Raw genomic sequence first — 24764 nt, forward strand, 5'->3', positions numbered from 1 at the left:
CAATTTAATAAATTTTGATATTTTTCCTATTCAAGGAATTTTTTTTGAAACTACATGCAAGTTATAAATATCCATTTTCTGGGAAATCCTGACAAGTTTTTGCAGAATCCTAGGGTACCATGGAATCAAATTTGGATAAAACTGTTGTCGCCCTTGGCATTTCTGAGTCATTTCATCTGGCATAGAGGACTTCTCAGCCAATTACTGAGAAGCTGTTTTTTTGCCCTTTATAAGTGAGTCACTATTTTCCTCAGATTATTTGTTGCATGTAAATGGTGGATGGCATACTCTCTTCAGATTACTAATGAATGCAGGTCTTCTCTGGGCTCTTACATAACCTTATCTTTAGTTTTAGCTGATGCTAGAATCTTCTGCTCCTTCTCTCGCCCATGCAACAAAACTTTCAGTTCTCAAACATTCCATGCTTCAAGATGTACAACCAATACTCTAAAACACTGATCTCTATACCATACTCCAAAGACAAAAAACTCCAGCTCTTTAGAAAGAACAACAGATTCCTTGTCCATAAACAGCATCAATTTGCTATAGGTTCTGAAGCCTTTTATATGTGGGTGTGATTTAAAAAAAAAAAATAATTAAAAAAAAGTCATGCTCTATGAAATGCAACTTACTAGGAAATTGTTAATGTTTATATTATGATACCGTATTTAAGAAAAAGCAAGTTTCATTGCATCTTTCAGGTAGTTTATATCAATATTTAAGAGTAGAGAAACTATATACATTGAAGTAAAATTGCATGGGAGTGACTCATTTGAAAATTTAGTCCAAATTTATAGAGTACACTATTTTATGAAAGTTTCTAAACACTACACTTTTATTTAATTGTTGTTTGCTTTTTTTTATGATAAGTAAAAAATTAAATTCTGTTTCCTAGAAAAACAGATATTGCATTGACTTTATTAGTTCAACTGAATTTTTTGCATATTCTTTGAAAAATAGTGAATTTAAATTTTGACGAGTGCTTTAAACGTTTTTTTTTTTTTAAACTTATGGAAAATTTAATTATTAATTTTCTTGTAATGTGATATTTGTAATTAACTAGTTATGATTCTGTAATTTGCATTAATAATGTAACTTTCATATTTTAGCTTAAAAGTTCAGAGAAACCAGCAGAAACAAAAGAAAGCACAGATCAAAAGAATTAATGTATAAAAGAATTATCTAGATTTGATTTTAGATTTAGTACTATGTAGAATACATGAAGAATTTGGACTTAGTTTATTAGAAACAATCAGTTTTACTTAAATGAAAGCAAATAATGTCTGGGATCATTTATATAATGTATTTATGTGAAGACAAATAAATTTTTTTTTTCATTATGTCTTTGGTTTTTCTTTGGTCATGGAAATTGTATAAATATGTAATTTGAATGATCATACTTATGGCTTTTATAATGAGAATCGAACTATTAATGAAAAGAATAAACCTTTTTTTTTTTACCCAAAGAATTGGGCAAAGTGCAGTTTTTACTGAGGTAAAAAAACAATTATATATATTATTTCCGAGCTGGCTTGGAATTAATGCACTTATTTATAAATCAGCTTGTATATTTTGAAAATGCTCTCTTATAAGAGGGCATTATTCATATATAATACACTATTTGAAACAGTAATATGTAGCTTGCATATAACAACTTTTCTCCACAGTTTTTGACTGTTGAGAGAAGTTGTTATATGCAACATTATCCCAATCTTAACAAGAATGCAGCCATTCTTGTTAAGAATGGGATAATGTAATTCATCACAAGGTTATTTAAATAGATGTTTGTGTTTATTATTATAACAGTTCTCCTGTTATAATGAAATACCGTGGGTGGGCTATGGGTTGGATCAGTGATTCTTAACCTTTTCTAAGTCATGGAACACTTTTGATTATTAGAAAAATTTGGAGAACACCAAAAGCATTAAGGGTCATAAAACGAACAATAAACATATTCATGAACTTGCCTTTTATAAAAATGGAACTTATTTTAATGCGATACTTGAGCTTGTTGGCTTTTGCATATTTCAGCAATATCAGGTCTAATATGTGATATAGCTACCCTCATCTCTGTCTATATTAATCTTTCATGCTTTTTAGTTTTTATATATTGGTTATTATTGAGAAACTGAACTCGCACAAATATGATGTTAAAAACTAACAAAATTTTCAGTGTCCTTGTGGAGAGAGCTGGGTATTCGGGTTAGACAAATATCCAAACTTCCTCGAGTTATTACAGAGAATTTCATCTTTAGAGTACGATCCATTGACAAAGTAACTAATTGTTCTACCTCTTCTAATGAAAATTCACAACTTGATGTATTAACTGTGCCAAATGCTTAAATATATTATTAATTATATTAATAATATATTTAAGGAAGGAAAGTAACTTGATCTTTTCTTCCAATATTGTTAAATATTCTGTTATAACAGAAATAATTCCTTCGATATTTTTATTATGGAGTGAAGGAAACATATCTACTGTATTTTTTTCCTGATATGTGGTTTTTCCAAAGAGATACTTTTTTTCTACAAAGCTGACAATTTGTCAGTGGAGATCAAAATATTTTCATTTTCCCTTGGATACTTGCATTAACACTACTAGATATGCAAAGTTTTTAAAAAAAGTTAGGCTTTTAAAGGTCTTGACTTGATGGGGGGTGCTTAAGGGTCAAAGCTGTATAACTGAGAGGAGACCTCCACATAGCCTTTAAAGGAATGCGGAGAACCGACCAGGGCTTCTGACCTAATGTCCAATCCTCACCTTCTCGTGGTGCACCCTGTTGGGTATCTACTTTGATACTGAACGAACGAGGATGGGCTGGCAATTTGGGATTTAGCCGACCAAATTGTATTCTTATTGGTTAAACCAAAATAAAAAATGATGGTACAACATGACAAACTTTCATGCCGGCTGGGGCGTCGCCCGGTTAAACAAGGCCCCCGTTGTTTTTGCCAGGGAACCAGGGCGAACAGCGAAAAGTCAGCTACTGAAACAAATCTGAAAACAATCCCCAACTCAACATCACCAGAGTTAAAGATCGGTACTATCAACGTAAGAAGCCTGAATGGCAAAGAAATGGAGCTAGCTGAGGAATTAGATAAGTACCAGATCGACATAATAGGGGTGACTGAAACAAAAAAGACCAAAACTGGTGAGATCTTTCTGAGCAATAAATACAAAATGTTATATTCAGGCAATGACAATCAAGGAAAAGGAGTAGCAGCCATAGTATTCAACACAAAATACGAGGCTAATCTTCTTGAATGGCAGTCAGTCTCAAGTAGAGTAATGTGGGCAAATATGAGAATGGGGAACTGGACAATGAGATTTATTTGTGCCTATGGTCCCACAGAAGGTTCTACTAAGGTAGAAGTGGAGGAATTTTTTGAGGCTTTAGAAAAAGCAACTGACAATGAAAAAGGAAAAGTTGGTCCTTGTTGGGGATCTAAATAGTAGAGTAGGAAATGATTGTGAGACATACAAAAATATTTGGGAAAATTTGGAGAAAAGAGCAAAGCTAATAATAATGGCAAATATCTGTTGGATTTCTGCTCAGGACATGGACTGGTTAATACTAACACCATGTTCCAACATAAAAATGTGCACAAATTCGCATGGAGAGAAGAGGCTAGGAATAAGAAAAGTCTCATTGACTATGTTATTGTTGATAGTGATGTTTTGTCCCTGGTGCAGGACACCAGAGTGTACAGAGGATTTGAAATTGGAAGTGATCACTATCTAGTCTTGAGCAGGAAAAAATTGAATTTCATATTGAAAAGAATAACATGTAAGAAAGTTTTAAAGCGAATAAAAGTTGAGCAGCTCTCAGATGTGAACTGTAGACTAAAATACAGAAATATTATTGAAAAGAAAATGAAAGAGTTTGAGAACAGGAATCAAACCTTGGAGATTCAGTGGCAAACTCTGAAGGAAACATTGATTCTGCCAGAGAGGCATGTGGTGAGGTTGTGTGCAATGATAAAAAAATCAGAACTCCCTGGTGGACACAGGAAGTTAAAGAGGCAGTGAAGGAAAAGAAGAAAGCATATCAAAAGTTCCTGGCAAATAAGTTAGCTTTTACTCTTACAGAATACAGAGACAAATGTAAGAAAGCTAAACAGTGTGTAAAACTAGCTAAACAAAAGTCATGGGAGGACTTTGGCAAGAATATAGAAAATAAATATCAAGAAGGTGGCAAAATATTCTGGAGGTTGTTGAAGAAGCTTAGGAATGGAGGAAAGAGTGCTGTAAAAGGAATTAGAGATGATAAAGGTGAAATGAAAACAGGAGAAAAAGATATCGTTGAAGTATGGAGTAATTACTTTGAAAAACTGCTAAATGAAACAAGCAGTGATGACAGCACAGTGATAAAAAACACTGACCAGGCATGCAGTCAGGAATACATATCCATACTTGAAGTAGAAAAAGCCATCAAAGGCTTGAAATGTGGAAAGGCAGCAGGAGTAGATGATATTCGACCAGAAATGCTGAAGTATGGTGGTATAAGAGTCTTGCAGTGGCTGCACTGCATAGTTCAGAAAGCCTGAACAGAGGGACGAATTCCCGATGATTGGAGTAGAGCTCTCATAGTACCCATATGTAAAAAGGGAAATAAAACTGAATGTGAGAATTACAGAGGTATTTCCCTACTGAGTGTTCCTGGCAAGATCTATGCAAGTATACTTGAGAAACGGTTGAGAAGAATTGTGGAAGAAAAGCTTGGTGAAGAACAAGCTGGATTCAGGCCAAATAGAGGCTGTCAAGATCAGATCTTCACTTTACGATAAATAGTCGAGAAAGCATGGGAATATAACAAAGATCTGTATTTAAGTTTTGTCGATTTGGAAAAGGCATATGACAAGGTGCCAAGAGAGAAGCTATTCAATACGCGGCAGTTATATGGTGTCAATGGGGCATTATATCAAGCAATACTTAGTCTTTATTTGAGTTGTAAGTCAGCAGTTGGAATTGAAGTAAGTACAGGAAGATGGTTTAATGTTAAATCTGGTGTGAGACAAGGATGTACATTATCCCCTCTGTTATTCATTATCTATATGGATCACATTATGAAGGAAAGTGGTATTAAACCTGATATCAAAATTGGAGATGTTAATGTCAGCTCTTTGCTTTATGCAGATGATGTTATACTTCTAAATAAATCCGGTACAAGTCTGCAAGATTCTCTGACTAAATTGAATAGCTGTTGTAATAGATATGGTATGAAGGTCAGCAATAAAAAGACAAAGACAATGAAAATAGGCAGAATCATTGAAAATGTCAACTGTGTTGTGAATGGAGAACCTGTGGAACAAGTAAAACATTTCAGCTACTTAGGCACAATTTTTACTGAAGATGGTAAACTAAATATAGAAATAGACAACAGAATCAGCAAAGCTGGTATCGTGGGAAATCAATTGAATAAATTCATATGGAATAAGAAAGAAATTAGTCGGAACACTAAATTAGCTGTATACAAGACTGTTCAAACCAATTTTAACTTATGGATCTGAGAGCTGGGTCAGAAGTAAAACACTTGACCAAAGACTAGAGACCGCAGATATGAGAGTCCTGAGAAAGATTAGAGGCGTGAACAGATGGCATCAATGGCAATATCATATTAAAAATGAGGATATTAGGAAAGAACTTGACATTGTCAGCATCCAGGAATGCGTTAGCAGAGCTAATCTCAGATGGTATGGTCACTTAAATAGAATAGGAGAGGAAAGATTAGCAAAACAAGTATTCTCTGCCAGGTTGGCAGGAAAACGACCCAGAGGAAGACCAAGATATAGGTGGATTGATACATTACAAAGTGCCTTAGACGATAGAAATATAAGATCTGATAATGTTGGAGTCTTGACAAGTAACAGACTGATTTGGAGGAAAATTGTAGATAGGAAGTTAGTAATGATGTAATTTTTTCATGTAGTACTGTCATATCCTGTACACCCCTTGAGGGTACATGGCAGGAATTTGATGATGATGATGATGACTTGATGTAATTTACCAAATTTAAACTTGGTCCAGTACAGGTTTTAATATTGCTGGTAATGTTTTTGAAACTAGGGATTCTCTGTGCAAGAAACTGCGTAGATATAATATTTGGGTATATTTTCTTTGCAAGGGTAACAAATCCTTTAATAGTGTCTACCACTGATGGGGCACCGTCCGTACGAATTCTTACACACAGCCCCCATGAAATTTTAAAATTTTCTAAATATGACATAATAGTTAAAAATATGTTGTCCTGTTGTATGTTAGGTAAGTTCTCTTCAGCATAGAAATTGATTCACTATTTCGTTTTCGTTAATGAAACGAAACAATTCTATTATATGAGCTTTACCGCTAATGTGGTAAAAGTGGACTTGTCAATTTGTACAGCAAAATGTTCTTTGGAAAGTTTATTAGTAATTGTTTTCTCAAATATCATCTGATATATCTTTAATTTGGATATCTTGAATATATCTTGAATGATGGAAAATGGGACGTAGAGCTAGATACTCGAATTGGCTTCGCAAGCTCAATATTGCGGGAACTTGGCTGTTCGGTAGTATTGAAGCGGGAGTTAAGCCAGAAGGCAAAGCTGGCTGTCCTCTATACAATCTATGTCCCCATCCTCACCTATGGTCATGAGAGTTGGGTAATGACCGAAAGAATGCGGACACAAATCCAAGCGGCTGAAATGAGGTTCCTTCAAGGGGTTGTGGGGCTGACAAGACTCGACAGAGTCAGAAGCTCTGCAATTCGGGACACCCTAAATACTCAACCGCTGCTTCTCCGTGTTGAGAGATCATGGTTACGTTGGTGTGGGCACCTGGTCAGAATGCCACGAGAGGCTCCCTCAGCAGGCCCTCTTTGCCAAGCCAGAGGGTGGGAGGCCACGTGGGAAACCAAGGACTCGCTGGATAGATTATATCCAAAACCTTGGGTGGACACGTTTGGGAATCCCACCAGAACACCTGAGCTTGGTGGCAGAGGATCGTGACCATTGGAAGTTTCTCTTGCAGCTGTTGCCTCCACAACCCAATTAGGAAAGATGGGCCTTGAAGATGTATGCATATCTTTAATTTTATTTTTTATTGTATCGTCTGAATGAGGAATTTTCATAAAAATTGGTTTTTTTTTTTGCTTCGTCGCCAAACATAATGTTTACTATTTCACAACATGCTGGTAAAATAAGATCCTCTGCTATAGTATGTGGCTTTAATTTTACAGCATAAATTTACAGTCAGGTATTGTGGTTTGGTATCAGTTAATGAAAATCTTCTACCACCAAAAGGCATCCATGCCACATCGAGATTCGAATCCATAGTTTGTAGATTGAACTGCAGAAACATTGATATATTATTATTATTATTACTTATCCAAGCAGGCTGTCAAATTAGATTAAGATATTTGAAGTGAGCTTCTGTATAACTTGGTTTTTTTTCCCCAATCTGGATTTGGCTCCAATATAGCAAAGGTTGGTCGATTGATAGAGCCTCTGCTACTAATGGCTCAGTTAAGTAAGTTTGAGCGCGGTTAGTAGTTAGAAGGGGACCAATCGTTCGATGCTGTTGGCACACTCTCCCTCGATGAGTCTTTGGACTCCCTTGAGGTGTATAATAATAATAATAATAATAATAGTTCATAGCCAATTTGGGGTGGGGGGGGGGACAACTTCCTGTAGTATGGAGATGTTCATAGCATATACCAAATAAATCTAGCATGGTAGTGCTAATTAACACTATATCCAGTGTGAAATTTTACACCAGATATATTTATTATTAAATATATTGAGGGAAGTTATCAATAAAAAAACTTCTCAATTAACATCTTTGCACACTACAGTGTGGGTTTGCTTATACTGTCATTTGCATTAATAACATAAACATAAGAATTGGGGTTAGTAAACAACATTCTGATAATCAGCATACATGGTATGGTATACATAGATTTATTATTCTCTCAACAGTTTTATAATAACTGTGCCACAATCTATCTTAATAGAAAAATTTTATAGCTAATAAAACTTTCTGCACACTAATATATAGCACTTAATTTTATCACGATGGATTGATGTATAGACACAATGGTGGTACATGCAGGATTTCACTAAAATGAGCTATGTGGGGAGGGGGGGAGGTGTACAGGCTTTTTTTTTCCCCTCAAGAAAGGGCAGCATCCAGTTTTCATTATTCTTTAGATATCTCCATGGAACCCTCATCATTGTGTGTGTGTGTGGGGGGGGGGGAATTCCACACTGAACTATGCAGTTCCTATTATAAACTCATTCACTGACAGCACACATCTGTTTCTGGCAGTCCCATTCCAATTATTTACCACTTTCCAGAAAATGCATCGTATTCTTCATGCCATATTGAGATTTGAATCCATAGTTTATAGATTGAACAGCAGAACATTGATATGTATTGTTATTCTACTTATCCAAGCAGGCCATCAAATTGGATTAAGCATATTGTATAACATGGCTTTTTTTTTTAAATCTGTATATGGCTCCGATATAGTTCACAACATAGAACACAAAAGAAACAATATATCCAATGTAAAATTTTACACCAGATATACAGGGTGTTCGGGATAAATTTGACAGTTTCGTAAGGAAAAAGAAAATCTTCTTTGTATCTATTAAATTTAATGAATTGACAAAAAAACATTACAGGCAGAGTTAATTACAATACTATCAACAAGATTTACTCAAAATAACCACCATTAGCATCGATCACAGCTTCAATTCTGCTTCGGAACCTCGAACAAGCTGATGCTACAGTCTCCCTGGGAAGGGCCGCAAAAACTGTTTTAATTTTATCCATTAACTGGGCTTTTGTATTACTGGAAGTGCGATTGGTGTCTTTTTCAACTGCGCCCCATACAAAATAATCCATGGGGTTAAGGTCTGGGGAGTTTGGAGGCCAAACATTTGGACTAGTGAAGTCGTAGAAATTTTCAGACAACCATTTTTGACTTTTCCCAGAGGTGTGGCAAGGGGCCGAATCCTGCTGCCATACATACGGCCTACCATTGGCTACCCTTGTTATCCAGGGCTTGACTACAGTTAGCAACTCCACGAACAAAGCCCGAATTCCAATGCCAGGGTTCTTCAACACCTGTTCCTGCAGATTTGCGAGGAATTCTGCTGTACGAACGCAATCAGATCGTCTGCTAGGGATCTTTCTTCTTGCTACATCCTCGTAGTCACCATTGCAAGTCTCTAGTTCATGCCTGATTGTTTTTACTGTATTCAGGGAGCATTGGGCAGCAGTCGTAATATCCTTATTTTGATGGCGGGCACGAATCATCATGATACAAGTTATTCTCTTCCATGATTCAGGTGGGTTCCAGCTATCCATCCTTTCTGACATCTTGTATATGAATGAAGAAGGGTCCAAACTTTTAAATGAAGAGAAGTGTGTGTTAATACATGTAACTTACGGAAAAATATAATTAATTATAAATATGTCAAATTTATCCCGAACACCCTGTATATATATATATTGAAGGAAGTTATCAGTAAAAAAAAATTTCTCTCAATTAACATCTTTGTGCCCTGCAGTGTGGGTTTGCCCATATTGATTTGCATCAATAACATAAACATAAGAATTAGGGTTAGTAAACGGCATTCTGACAATCAGCATGCCTGGTATACATAGATTTATTATTCTGTCAACAATTTTATAATAACAGTTCCACAGTCTATCAAATAAGCCTCCATAGCTGAGTCGGTAATACAAAGCCCTTTGGTCAGAAAGACCTGGGTTCGATTCTCGTCCATAATGTGAGGAACCTTTATCTGGTCTCTTTTGACTAAAGGTGAGTTAGCTGGTCTCACTATTTTTTGAGATAGGTGATAGGCAGATTCTTGCTGTATGTAGCGGCCTGTGAAGGTAGATTTATGGCGAACAGATGTAAGTATTCCAGATGGTATATGGGAAAGGAGGATGTTCAGGAGGATAATTTCCTTTCCTTTTCTTTTTGCATGGTGAAGTTAATGCATTGGTTTTGATTAAGAAAATCGGTAGAGATGACTGAGTCTAGCTAAATGGTAAAAACATCATCCAAATGGTGAACCGACAAGGAAAGGGACAGAATAGGGAGCCTTTATGGTTCTGAAAGGTTAACATTAGAAATTGGAGGAGCACAGGTGGCAGATGGCTTCCCATAGCAGTTACTTCGATCTGTTTGTAGAATTGGTTTCTGCAAATGAAATAGCCTAAATGCATGACAGTTGCAACATTTCGATTACAAAAAGACCAGCATAATTTAACAGTAGTAGGTTTCGCTTTTAGCTGCTTCTCTCTGGCTAATCAACAGAAATATAGTTCGCCTGTATATATGAAATATTAAAGTACTATAATGAAGTGTATGTGCTGAAGCCACTTTGCACTACACTTTAGGTGTAGTAACCTAAAATCGTTTGCAGGTTATTGACTATCAGTATAAATTCAGGTCAGACTAAGAAATATTAAAATTCCATTGTAAAATGAATTTGGGACTTTTATTTGCAAATAAAACAATTTATGGAAATTGTTTTATTTTTTAAAAATTTTTTTATGAAAAATATTTTATATTCTTTCTACCTTTATGTTGCATTCAGTATCTCTGACTTCAGATTACATTATTTTTCTGTTATTCCTATGAATTCCAGGCTGCCTTTATATTGCCATCAGAATTCAAGAGATCACATTAAGTGAAATCAGGTTTTTATTCCCCAAAAACAGTAAGAAAGGTCATATGATGGCCAGTTAATCTCCATTCTTAGCCATTGCAAAGGGCTGGCTCAATACTGTCAATGATCCAGAGTCATCTGTGGATGAGGGTATGAGAGACTGTTGTCACTCTCATTTCTTCATCTCAAGAAAATCGAGTGTAGAACTAAAGTCGAAATTCTATGGTGGGTTTTCTTGAGTTGTGAGGTTAAAACCCAGTTAACTCTAATTTTTAATTCCGCAACTGCTTAAGAAAATCGACCATAGGATATAACTCTTTTTGCCCGTGCTAAAGATCCAATAACTTGAGAATCCGCCGAAAAAAATCCTAGACAATAGACCAGGCGACTCTAGTTAGCGACTAGAGTCACTGGTCTTTCTTCCAGTGACCTAGTGCTCTGGAAGCTAACACCATTTCCACAGGGCTAAACGGTCCTTGGATCATCATTAAAAAATAAAATAAAAAGGTAATTCGTAACAATACATGAGAACAAGTAGTTCATATTTGCTAAAGCAGTCTTTATCTCCTTCACAAAGTAATTCACACTTCCTGGATAAGCACCATGTAGGTCTCAAAACATAATAGAACGGCCATTTCTGATTGTTCGTTTCATGAAACTGATTGAATGAAACGAACTTATTTCTGATTTTTATTTACATCAGAATAAACTGCAGTGACTCAGATTACACACCTAAAATCAGCTGAGTTTTCAGATATTTTAATTATTCTCTAATATAATGAAGTTTTTACTCCTGAAACGTAGTTGTTTTGGCTTCGGGTATGGAAATCAGCTGCGACAGAAGTTCGTTGGATCAGCTCTTTTTGTTCAACACATGCACACTTAGTTCGCACCGAAAATGTGATTATAAGATAAAAAAAACCTTGCTATCCACGTCCAAGACCGGCTAACTTAGCTATGGCTGAAGAAGATCTTTAAGCTCCTCATGTCATCGTTGTTCACCGTTGACTCAATCTCCAATGTTATTCAAAGACTTAAATATAGAGAAGATCTAGCTATGCGCTGATAGCGGCTTGAAGGAACCAGTAGCTCAAATTTGTTGAATGCTGCTCAAGCCAGTAGTTTAAATTTGTGAAGCTTTGTCGAATAACCCCTGCTTCAAATTTACGATGTTCACCTAATCGACTGAAAAATTACTGCATTTTATGGGTTGATTGCGTTGCTTATACTCCGGTATTAAATATTACGCTAACATTTGACAATCTAGGCTATGCAATTTCTGTGTCAGGGCCTTTGGTAGGATATATGCCTTGTTAGCAAGCAATATTTTTGCCACCTTCAAATTCAAGAAATACACACAAACGCGCGCGCGTGAGGTTTTCATGGTTGAGATACAATTTTGCCAAAATCCAAAATTACAGCTTCTAAGCACTCTCAGCTGCTTACTGGATTATGACGGCCCTGCTCTTGTGTCGCTGTTGAGAACCAGCAGTTCGAATTCTATCCGCATTCTCCTGTAAGGATTACACCAGTGGCGGTTTGTCCAGGGCTGCATTGATTGCAGCCCTTATGGACGAGCCACCACTGGATTACACACATAAAAAAAAAAACTAAATTGAAAACAATCCTAGCTCGGACTGGCTCTGTTAAGAGAGCGAATAAGCATTTGTATCTATAATAATGATAAACTTTGTCACAACAGCCATAACTCGAAAAATAAAAGTAGGTGTTCCACAATTTGGCAGACTTTTATATTGATCAGATAACTGCAGTGTCTAATAAAATGCTCAACAAAATTAACAGAACTACTTTTTTTAATGAATATTTTATTTTGAACAGTATCTCCAAAGGCGAATATTACACAATGCAGTTACTCGTGTCTATGAAAACAAAGGTTGTGACTGCATCACTTCATCCCCCTCTTTTTTTTTTTTTTTGGCTTGCTCAGTAGATTAGCTATATCTCCATTATGTTCACGATGGCAGGTCATCATCGTTTTGACAATCTAATTTATTTGTGAAATAAATATATCCTACATCTTTTTTTTTTAAATTCCTAAATGTGAGTATGTGGAGATCTTTAGCTCTAAAGTTTTGGAAATTGATGGTGGATTATCTTGAACTTGAGATCATACTTATTTTCCGGTGATACTAAATCCAACGATCGGCTACAATCCGATCTGCAAACTTTTATAGCCAAAGATTTCCACTTATTGACATTTAGGAATAAAAATAACGTGCATAGACTAAATATACATAGAAATGCAGCAAATAGCTACCACTCTCCTGTGTTCATAATCTTAAAGGTATTACTGACACTAGATAGTGTCCATAATACCTTTTGTGTTAGTAATACAAATTTTTCCGAATTGAGAAGATAAAAAATTTTTCTTTTGTGAAAAACACCAGACTTGTCTGCATCAAAGATTCACTAACTTTTGAACTAAGTTATTGAATCTTTGGATTTTAAAAGCAGACTTAGGAGATTTCTGTGGTAGATTATAATAATATGTTAGTTCTTTTTTATGTAGTTTTAACGTTGTGTGGTTATGATTATATGAAAGTATTGAATTTTAATAAAGATTTCAAATACCATACTTCCTCCATCTAGGCTGAATACAGTTGTAATATGCATCCCATGGTCAAAGTGAATCTGAACAGGTGTTTATATATTCTCAAGTCACATCTGAAAAAAGCAATTTGCTCCCGACATAACTTCAGAACTATCTAAAGACCAAAGAGCGATTTTTTTCATATTCACTTTTGCTAACCTGATTACTTAATCAACTTAGCAAAAGTGGGTAAGTGGTGGATCAAGGATTGGTGGATCTTATTTTATAAGAAAAAGAATCCTATAATTCCTTTTATTCCCCAAAGGAAACAGGTAAAGCTGTTTAATTCCTAACTTTTTGATCATACTGGGCAACCAGCTCCAGCCTTTCAACTTTCACTGATAGCTGGGATTAAGTCTATCACAGAAGAAGCTAGGATTTCTGAGGATTGAGTAAACAAGACGCTATTGCCATGTTGTAGCCCCAAATTCTAATAGGTATATTATATCTGAATACAGTATAATTTCTATCGTCGATTTTTCAAATTGCATTCAAATTTCAAGCTTAAAACCCTACATTCGGGAAGGGAACCCTACTTGTCCATCGCAAATATCAAGTAACTTGCAGCCGGGCTGAAGAAAGGCCTAGGAAAACGTTCTTCTAGTAGTGACTATAATTTTCTTTCTTTATATGGCATAATGTTATGGAAGTAAATGTCATTTCCACAGGGTTACAGACACCTTCTAATATTATTTTAAAAATTGAATGGCATTTTTTTTTCAATAACTTGACATTTTAAAATTTTGAAAGTATGACATCGTTACTTACCTTCGTAATCTTAAAGATGACCGTATTTGTTTATTATGCTTCTTTTTGATTATTTTCTCTGGCTGGAAGTATTTTATTAAAATTTGATATATGGAAAACCCTTACAAAATGTGTCAAGCCATCTCAACTTTTGCAGTGACCAGACAACTTTTGTACCCGCACACTTTGATAAAATGCTTCGAAATTATACACACCAATAACTCCTTTCTGACTATAGATTAAATGTGAAATTTACTATGTTGAATGAATGCTAAAATGTGTTTATTCAAGTCAGTTTTAGTTACAATAATTTTTCTTGGCAAAACGATTCGAACAATGGTAATATTCACACTTTGGTTGAATAGAATTTAATGAAGTGTTGTTTAGGATGTCGCAAAATTGATCAGTCATATCATCTGTGATATCAATCGTACCATTTGTAGTGAAAGTTGTAGTACTCAGAGTACACAGTTCCCTCTCCAACATACAAAGTATACTCTCCTACATACATAGTTCACTTTCCCATACGTATATGTACTTTACCACAATGGGTCTAGAATTAACTGTTGCGATAATGAATGTTGTTACTTCACAAGACTACTGTTATGAAAATAGCTTTTTCATTTTTCTATTCTTTCCCCCTTTTTATGTTAGAAATATATAATATCTAATCGTTCGTTATCAGTATTACCAAATTTCTTCTAGTTGCATTCTGTTTAATTATCAGCATTATTAACTTTTTGCATTCAAAAATTCTAATAAAATAAATGAATCTATTAACGTTTTTTGTTTGTTTGTTTGTTTTTGTTTTTGTTCCCGAAAGGAAGTATGAAAGGCTGTTTGGTCCTTTACTTTTGAAGCTGGGGAAAAGCCAACTTCCATCCGTAGCCAATGGCAGATAGCTTGGACTATGAAGCATTCAAGACAGAGAGTATAACAGACAACTACTCGATTTTCTTGAAATGCATATTGAAATCGTCAGAAATGAAAAAGCAACCCTATTTGCTCGCTATGGAGATAGACTAACTTGGTTGTCGGTGGGAGAAAGGATTAGAAAAAATGTCTACTGGAATCGAACCTAAAACGATTTTTTTGGGTGGTCTAGCGCCGTGGACGCAAACGTATTTCCAAGGGAATGCTCAGGATTTTCGAGTCTCTTAATTTGAAATAAAGTAAATAACATAAATATGTCTGGTAAGAGTGGAAACTTTTGCACTAATGGATGGCTGGATGACTGTTTGGGATCAAAAATTGAAGTACACTAGGCTGAGATTGCCAGAATGTGGCGAGGGTGAAGTTTCTATTTGTCTGCAGGTTCGGTCAAATGGAAGAAAGATGCAAATGGGAGAATCCTGACTGCTTAAACTTTTGGAGTCTAATACACTAGAAATATAGTTTGTTTATTGACTTTTGCATGATTTTTTTATTATTTAGAAGATTATAAATATAGAGTTTCAATTTATATTTAATAGTTGGTCCACAATGTGTGTATTATTATATAACAGTATATGCTTTTGAAAATACCATTCACGGGAAATGAATTTCTTAACTGGAGTTGCTCTCCATAAACTCCACAATTCACTTTCACAATTCGCTCTCCATAAACTCCACAAGAAAATTCACTTTCACGTTTTATGAATAAAAACAAACATGGTTATCCAATATAGTTTGAAAACCAATATCAATAATGGTTTTCAAACTGATGTTTTATTTTTTGTATTTTCATTTCACGCAATAATAATAAATCAGTAAATTTATTAATTTTAATTAAATGACAGCGAAATAATTAATATTAAAAATATTAAAACAGAATCTCAAAAACTTGTGTCGCACCAGGTCTGATATTATTACTGGTTTCCTAGTATTGTTCATGAAATCGCGATGAGTCTTTTGATTCCATGGTTTAATAATAATAATAATAATAATAATAATAATAATAATAATAATAATAATAATAATAATAATAATAATAATAATATATTTTGGTGCAGTTTCGAATATTCTGTACTTGGAAAATATTATCCAAGTGCAGAATATCCGCGAAATGATGTTGTCTAATGTTATCCATTATGCAAATACCAAATTAAAAAAAAAAAAACCTACTCTGAGCCATTTATTTCATTTACAAAACAATAATTAATTTTTTTTTCTGGAATAAAGATATACAGAATTCATTTCATGATAAAATCAGCAATTAACTACTGCGTGCAGTATTCTAAAAGGACCTATAGAAGGTGGCAGTATCCCCATTTGAACCATTCCTTTATATTTAAGATAACGATTTCTAATTTCTATTTATTACTGATGCTAATTTATTCTAAAATTAGCATTACTGTATGATAAAAACTCTCATATCTAAACAAAACAACATATTGTAAGAGTAACTTTTCTAGATTATTTATTTGTAAGTTTGGAAGGGTTATCGAAAGAAAAGAAAAAAAAAGAACTCAGCCAAAAGGACAGTAACCTAAATCGACTCAAGAATCAATATTAGAGTATCGAGAGCTCTTTGTCCTTCGGTTTTGTAGTCTATAAAAGGAAACCATTTCAATCATCCACTTACTGCTACATGAACAAGATGGTTATTCAAGTCTTCTTGATTTCTCCAGATATATTTAAACGGAAATACTCTTAGCAACAAAGAATATTTTTAGTATTAGAAGACCAATTGAGAAGTTCTTGGGTTGATATACTTCTGCGTCAAACACACTTTTTTTGTTCTTTTTTTTTGTTATTTGAATATTTCGTAAAAACACGTCATAATCGGATACCATTTTATACTTTTCGTAAGCCTTTTGTGTCTTTTCTTGAAAAAGCACCATATTTGGTCCATATAGCAGAAGATTTGGTTTATCTCATCCTTACCCAGTCCACAATAATAATGTACTGTGGATTTACATCTTTAGTAGAGATTCACATGAAAAAAAAATATGGTAATGTATTCAAAACGTTTTCTAAGTAGAGTGTGTGTTATTTCCATCGTGAACGCAGCACATCACCATAACAAACACCAATAACATCGTGTTTGTTATGAATAATCGTGCTTCCCGGCACGATTATTCATAGTTTTTAGTAGGCTGGTTTAAAAACTTTTGTGAACTGCTCCCTTCAGTTGTTCTATTGTTTAGTATGTTGGTTTGATGACATCCTGTTTGATGATGTTCCACAATGCGTTGTCTTATGATAAAAGTGGATAGTTCCGAACTACGTATATACTAGTGAAGTAGAGTGGGGGTGTACAAAATACCAGACAGTGACATCGGCTGGTGAGGAAAGTTTTGTTGAGGAATTTTAGATCAGCAAGGGCAAAACGATGACGTGCATCGTCCTGTCGAAACAAGAATTCATCTTGGGGATATCGACATGATCAATTGCGGAGAACATCTGTGTAGAAATAAGGATCTACTAAAGTCACTTGCTATCGTTTTCTATCTAAACCATAGCACATGGAGCAGGATTAGTTTCCGTTTTTTCAAAAATGAGTAAGGATTTTCTTTCTTTACTGCAAAAAAAAAAATAATAATAATAAAATTCTCCAACAAAATGTATTGCCAATAGAGTAGGCCGAGGTTCTTTTGAATCGATCTAACATTTGGGCAATGAATGATTTCATTGGCAGCATCAGAGGAGAGAAAGGATAAGAAAGACAACCGCGGACAACTCGGAGTCCTTATTCCTAACAGGTATAAATTATCTCCTAAATGCGACTTATACGATCAACTTTTTTTTTTTTTGTACTTAGATTTCGTACATTACTTAAGAAAAACCCGTGTGAGGGTAATTTACAGAATGGCAGAAGTAATATTTCACAAGGCTTGTTTTCTATGCATGTCTTGATCAACAGTCATTAATAAATTAATAGGAGAGTAATGAAGAGATCATTCTGTAAATACTGGCGCAGGTTGACATTGATGTGTCCAGTTCTGCAGAACGTTTACATATCGGATTTTTTTCAGTGATTGTCCAACCCAAGTTTGTTGGCTGATTATTTAGAATTACGGCCGGAGCCACTAAGGCTATGTGGCAAGTTCAGAATATTTATAAACTGCATACATTTTACTGGACAATTTGCATGTTTTTGCAGGATGAAAGGCTCCAGTTTCCCGAACGATATCCCTGCCACCGCTAACTCACATTTACATGATAAACCTTTATAATAGTTCTTTGCATCCTGGACGGACTATGAATCTAAGTGTCGTTGATGCTGACTGACCTAAGGATGTTCTTGTTCTCTGTCGTATTTCAGAATGCGGAGAATCCTTTTCTGATGCTATCACAAAACATTTTCTCAAGCAACGATTATCGGTTTTCATGAAGAGCTTTTAACCAAAAATCATAAAAATCCCTGAACAGTTATTTAAAAGCATTTTCTATTCGTTTGCCGTTTGTGTAGCCACGAACGATTATTAATCTCTTTTCATTTGCAAAAGATCCGTGGTTCGCCATGTTGTTACCATAAAACGAAACGTAACACACAACATACGTATGGTGCAGTAAGGTTAGGGAAATTTTAAATTGTAAATTTTGATGTGTGTGTGTGTGTGTGTGTGTGTGTGTGTGTGTGTGTGTGTGTGTGTGTGTGTGTGTGTGTGTGTGTGTGTGTGTGTGCACGCTCGCCTGCGGATCTAAAAGTTTGTGTTGCTGTGTGATGCAACATGTATGCTAATTAGGTGTCTCGCTTACCTGTGTAAACGTTTCCAATAAAGAATTCTCTGATGCTATCATAGCATGGCTTTCTATGTTTCGAAAAAAGCCAAAGAGACAAACCTGAGAGGGCTGGGATTGCAAACAAATGATACAAGTATCAGTTACTGTTTTTCACATGAAATTTTTCAAGTTTTGCCTACTGAAGAGCTTCATAAACTTATGTTACAGCATATAGGACTGTGAAACAATTGTATTGAACCATAAGACTTGTGTACTCCATACTCACATTTCTTTATGCGACTTTTGTTTCCTGAAAATGAAATTTTCCTGAAAGGGTGACTGTTTGGATGAATGTAAAACACAGAATTGGATTTAAAACTGTTTTGAGATCTTTTGTTTGCACTAGTAAAGATGCAATTAGACAATTGCATCTTTACTAGTTTTTAATTTGAAGGGATCTTCAAAGCATGGCACGCGGGCCACTTGTGGCCCGCGGAGCGCCTTCCCGTGGCCCCCCGGTCATTTTGAAAAAATAACTACTTAACATTAAAAAGCGATTAAATAATAAAAAATAATTTCAATGAAGCCCGCGGGCCATTAAGAGCTATACTGCAGTATTTAGAATTGTAAGATGCTTTCCAGATTAACAAGGAACGCTGTGCATTTGATACTTTACATAAAATCTTATAAAAATAAATATTAAATAGTCATGCTTCTTCAGCCATCTACCAGCGCTAAGAGGTACTTATACTAGTACTAACGTCGCAGGTAGATGGCTGAAGCAGTAGTTCGTTCGAGTGCGCTGTCTCGTGCCTTCCAGATACATCTCGAAGGTTCTCGATACTTCGTTATTTTCATATAAATACAAAATACAAATATAAATACAAAATCTCATCCATAGTCAGCCAGTTAGTCATGAACAGTGTGATATTCGTGTATAAGCGCACGCAGTTTCGTGGTGTCAGCCATAGGCTATTGTGATTTTATATTGCCAGACCTTTTTCATTAGTGTGAGACATATTCAGTGGATAATAACCATTACACAGCCATTTTGAATAATTTTTGGGTTCAACTTCCATCACTGTAGCGTCTACCAGTAAAAAGCGTAAATCAAGTGATTCTTGTCAGGTTTTAATGACCAAGTTGTACTTTTTTGTACCGATCGACTATAAGCCAGTGTGTTTAATTTGTCGTGAGTCAGTATCAAAAGAATGGAAAATAACCGATCAAATACGCATCCTCATATGCTTCATATCTATCGTGTATTTCAATGCAATATCAATGGTATTAAAATTTTAATATGCCCCTTCACATCCATGATAACGTTGACGTCTATAGACGTTTTGGCCGATAGCGTAGATACAACGACACTATGAGACAAAGCATGCGTCCAATTTCGATCACCTTCAAGGGTGGCTTCGTGTGAACAAAATGAATCGTCTCCAAATTGATTTAAAATGCCGACAGGTTCGTTTAAAAACAGTGAGAAGAGAGCGAAGCGTACGTCAAAGTAAGTTATGTAATAGCTGAAAAAATTGCTAAAAAAATCAAAAGTCTTCTTGGACGGCGAATTTGTGAAAGAGAGTCTCATTTCTGCTGGGGATATTCTGTGTTCCAAATAATAAGGAAGTGTTTAAAAAACCGAGTTTGTGTGGGGTAACTGTAGCACGAGGTGTCGAAAAACTTGCCAAAACTTGCTAATGACATTGAAGGAACTTTAAAAAACGGTCGTCCGAAGTTGCATCATATTCACTTGCTTTAGATGAGAGCACAGATGTGAAGGATACAGCACAACTGGCTATCTTTGTCCGTGGCATTGATCAACAATTCACTGTGACAGAAGAACTGCTAGCGCTCGTACCTATAAAGGGAACAACGAAAGGCACTAATATTCTTGAAGCCGCCAAGAAAACGCTCCAGCATTTCGACCTCAGCTTAACCAACCTCGAGGGTGCGGTAACTGATGGTGCCCCTGCTATCGTGGGAAAGAACGAAGGGTGTTTGTTGCGCTGCTATGGAAAGAACCGGAACTAGAAAGAAAAGATTTCGTCCATTACCACTGTTTAATCTACCAGGAGAATTTGTGCGCGAAAACTATTGGATTTGAGAATGTCATGAAAGTTATTGTGATTGTCGTCAACATCATTAGGGCAAGAGAATTGAATCATCGTCAATTCCAAGAGTTTTTGATCCAAGATTGCGCAGCGGATCACGGCGATGTCGTTTATTATAGCGATGTGCGTTGGTTGAGCAGAGGGAAGGTTCTTAAAAGAGTCATTGACTTAAGAAGCGAAGTTCAGTGGTTCATGCAAACCAAGGGGAATCCGATTGTGGAATTCAACGATCCTAAGTGGATGACAGACTTTTCTTTTGTGACCGACATCTCGTTGCATATGAATGACCTAAATACGCGGCAACAATCCAAAGATCAACTGGTGCACACTCTGTTTTATCACATTAAAGGTTTTGTGGCCAAGCTCTTTGGGAGGCACAACTCGCAAAACAAGACTTAACTCATTTTCATCTTCTCGCTGAGTCCAACTGTTCGTCTCTTGATGAATACGCTACAAAATTAGTTCGAAGTGCAAACTCACTTCGAACTGCAAAGAGTGAGTTCGAAGAGAGATATAGTGATTTTCGTAACGAACAGTCTTCTTTAGATTTATTTTCAATGACCTTCAGTGTCAGTGCTGCCGAAATGCCAGGCTTAGTACAAATGGCTGCTTGAACTCCATTTGTACCACTCCAAAACAACTCTTCTTTCAGAGAAAAATTATTCAATGTGCTCTTGCTTACATTTTACAAAGACTACATTTCTGAGGACGCATTCCCTAATCTTCGCCGGCATGCTTTGAAGATGTGCGCTTTGTTAGGAAGCACATGCATACTTATGTGAGCAGTTCTTCTCCAGAATGAAGCATGTGAAGTCCAAGACAAGAACTCAGATTACGAACCAACATCTCGAGAATACTCTGCGCATAGCAACTTCCAACACTGATGCCAACATCGATAAACTGGTCAAGGTAAAACATTCCCAAGTTGCCCATTGACATCGTAAAAAATGAATGTTTTCTTCATGAAATTATCTTTTTTCGAGTATTGATTGTATTTACACATCATGAACCCGACTCCTACCTATGTTCTTAAACCTGAGTTTGTTTATTTTTATAGGATTTTATGTAAAGTATCAAATGCACAGAGTTCCTTGTGAATGTGGAAAGCATCTTACAGGTCTAAATACCGCAGTATAGCTTAGTGGCCCGCGGGTTTCATTGATATTTATAATGCACTGTCTGAAAGGATAAAGACCCCTGGTCTACGGGGATGTATTTAGAAGATGACCATAACGCTGTGGACAATCGAAAAAAAATATTACGAACTAGATTTTTTGATTGGTTTTAAATCATTAAATTAACAAATAAAACAGTTTTCCATTTTATCAACTAAATTCGGATTGTTCCTTTTAATCTGATATGAAAGTGTATTTCAAATCGTGCAGTTCGAAGTTATTAATAAATGGATATTAAATAGAGATATAAAATGACAATAAATAAGGGATGAACTGTATTATTTCCTTCATCGACTTCTGCTTTTTAAATAACACAGAAAAACAGTAAAACAAATGCAGCTGAGTTCACTCGAGTTAATCTTTTTCGTTTTATTTTAGGAAGCCTGATCAATTTAGTTCAAATTTCAGAAGCAAAAAAAGAAATGACAAGGTTGAAGAGCGAAGAGACCATTCACTTGGTCCAACCAGATAGATTAACCAATTTTAAATCTCATATCCGGTCATGTTTTTGCTGCTCAATTTTGTTATCGGAAACCAGTAGCTACATTTTATTTTTATAGAACGTCATATTTCTTATAAAGTTGTCGATTTTTTTTTGTTTGAACTCTAAGTACAGTTTTAAGAATAATATTTAATTCATTTTGGATGTTTCTTATTTCCAAAAAGTAGAGGGTGTCCCAAAATTCACACAAGATTTAAATTTAGCGCCATTTGTGCGATAAAGTTGCCAACGAGAAAAAAAAAGACAGCGTGACAGCTGACAGTTCAGGGTTATTAAAAATGGAGCGCTACACGAAAGAACAACGCATTTTCATTGTTGAGCAATATTTTAAAAATAATGAAGGTTTGGCAGCTACAGTTCGCAATTTTCGTACAAAATATGGTCGGAATAGTGATTTAACTTCATCAACTGTGAAAAGATTAATTAAAAAATTCAAGGAAACTGGACCAATTAGTGATCTTATACACTCTGGCCGTCCTCCAACAAGTCGTTCAACAGAAAACATCGAAGCAGTTCGTGAGAGTGTAGCTGAGAGTCCAGGAACATCAATTCGGCACCGTGGTCTTGAATTGGGCATTTCGAGAAGCTCTCTACAGCGTATTCTCACGAAAGATTTGCATCTTTATGCTTACAAAGTTCAATTGACTCAAGAACTGAAACCTACTGACCACACACAGCGAAGAGAGTTCGTTGAATGGATTATGGAACAACAACAAGTGGATGCTTATTTTTCGAACAAAATCATCTTCAGCGATGAGATTCATTTTCATCTTGATGGCTTCGTTAATCGACAAAATTGTCGCATTTGGGGTTCAGAAAATCCACGAGTGATTGTTGAGAAACAAATGCATCCACGACGTGTCACTGTTTAGTGCCGATTTTGGGCTCGAGGCATCATCGGTCCATTCTTCTTCGAAAATGCGGCTGGTAAGGTAATAACAGTTAATGGTGCTCGCTATCGAGACATGATGATCCAGTTTTCTGTGCCTAAATTACAAGGTATGGATGTGGACGACATGTGGTTTCAACAAGACGGTGCCACATGCCATACAGCCCGAAAAACAATTCAATTACTGCATGAGTCATTTCCTGGTCGTGTAATTTCCCGTTTTGGTGATCAGAATTGGCCGCCCAGATCATATGACTTAACGCCGTTGGACTTTTTTCTTTGGGGTTTTTTGAAGTCTAAGGTTTATGCCAACAAGCCCACGACCACCCACGCCTTGAAGGAGGAAATTGAGGCGCTGTATCAACGCAATTCAGCCACATTTATGCAAAACGGTCATGGAAAATTTCGACAAAAGAGTGCGTATGTGCCAGCAAAGCCGTGGAGCCATTTACCCGATATGCTATTTATTCCATGCATAACCCTATACTATATACTTTATGAATCAATAAGAAATTACAATTTTTAATTAAAAACTTGTGTTTTCTATCAAAATTACTTCTTGCGTGAATTTTGGGACACCCTGTAATAACAAACCCTGTCAAAAACAGACTAAAATTAAAAAAAAAAAAAATATCTGACGTGTGCATTCCTTTATTTATTGTTAATTTTTATTAATTCTGTGTGATCTTCTTTCAGAATAGTCATTAATCTCTTTCACTAAGCAATGAAAATTCTTTAGATTAGCAGTACTACCAGTGCACTACCTGTTAATCTGGGTAACAAACAGCACTCAGTTATTACCAATAACTGAGTGCTGGTTTTTCAAGCTAGTTTTTAAAAGTACTTCAAGTAGTAAAAATATGATTTAAAGTATACATTATACTTCCCAGTACTGAGGGCCTCAAGCTGAACAGTGACTAAATCAGTATTCACCGAAAAATATATTTCTGAGTGTGTATACTGGTATCGGTACTGCAATGTGTGTGTGTGTGTGTGTGTGTGTGTGTGTGTGTGTGTGTGTGTGTGTGTGTGTGTGTGTGTGTGTGTGTGTGTGTGTGTGCGTGCGCATGCGCGCGCGCGCGTGATTGAGAGAGAGAGAGTGCATCCCCCATCACCCATAACCACTGGAGCGGTTATGGGCAAGAAAGTGTCAAGTGATATTCCAATAATCACTTGACATTGCGACCTAAACACAGAATCTGTGACAGCCTACAAGCTTATTCAAGGAATTCTTGGAAGTACTTTTACATCAGTCTAATTTAAATAAAAACGGCTCTGCTGTATTGGTCCATCTCCAGTATGCGAGAGGTTGCTATTCTTCGTAACTGAATTTTTTCTTTTCTTTTTTTTTTTTTTAAACTGAGAATTTGTAGTATGTAGTGAACTAAAGATGGGAAAACAGTCTTCTC

General features: G+C 35.7%; 1 protein-coding gene across 1 annotated transcript in view; it reads left to right on the forward strand.

The window, feature by feature from the left end:
* LOC150109415 (MICOS complex subunit Mic10-like) overlaps positions 1–1340 on the forward strand; it is a 55879-nt gene extending 54539 nt beyond the window's left edge. Inside the window, exon 4 of the mRNA XM_090408076.1 lies at positions 1110–1340. Within this exon, the coding sequence (XP_090264202.1) occupies positions 1110–1166 (57 nt within the window). The 3' untranslated portion in view covers positions 1167–1340. The remainder of the gene's footprint in view (positions 1–1109) is intronic.
* Positions 1341–24764: the final 23424 nt, after the last annotated feature.

This window comes from Typopeltis vanoorti, chromosome 2 (assembly GCF_054136105.1).
Source record: "Typopeltis vanoorti isolate ZY-2024b chromosome 2, IOZ_Tvanoo_1.0, whole genome shotgun sequence".
NCBI classification, from domain to species: domain Eukaryota; kingdom Metazoa; phylum Arthropoda; class Arachnida; order Uropygi; family Thelyphonidae; genus Typopeltis; species Typopeltis vanoorti.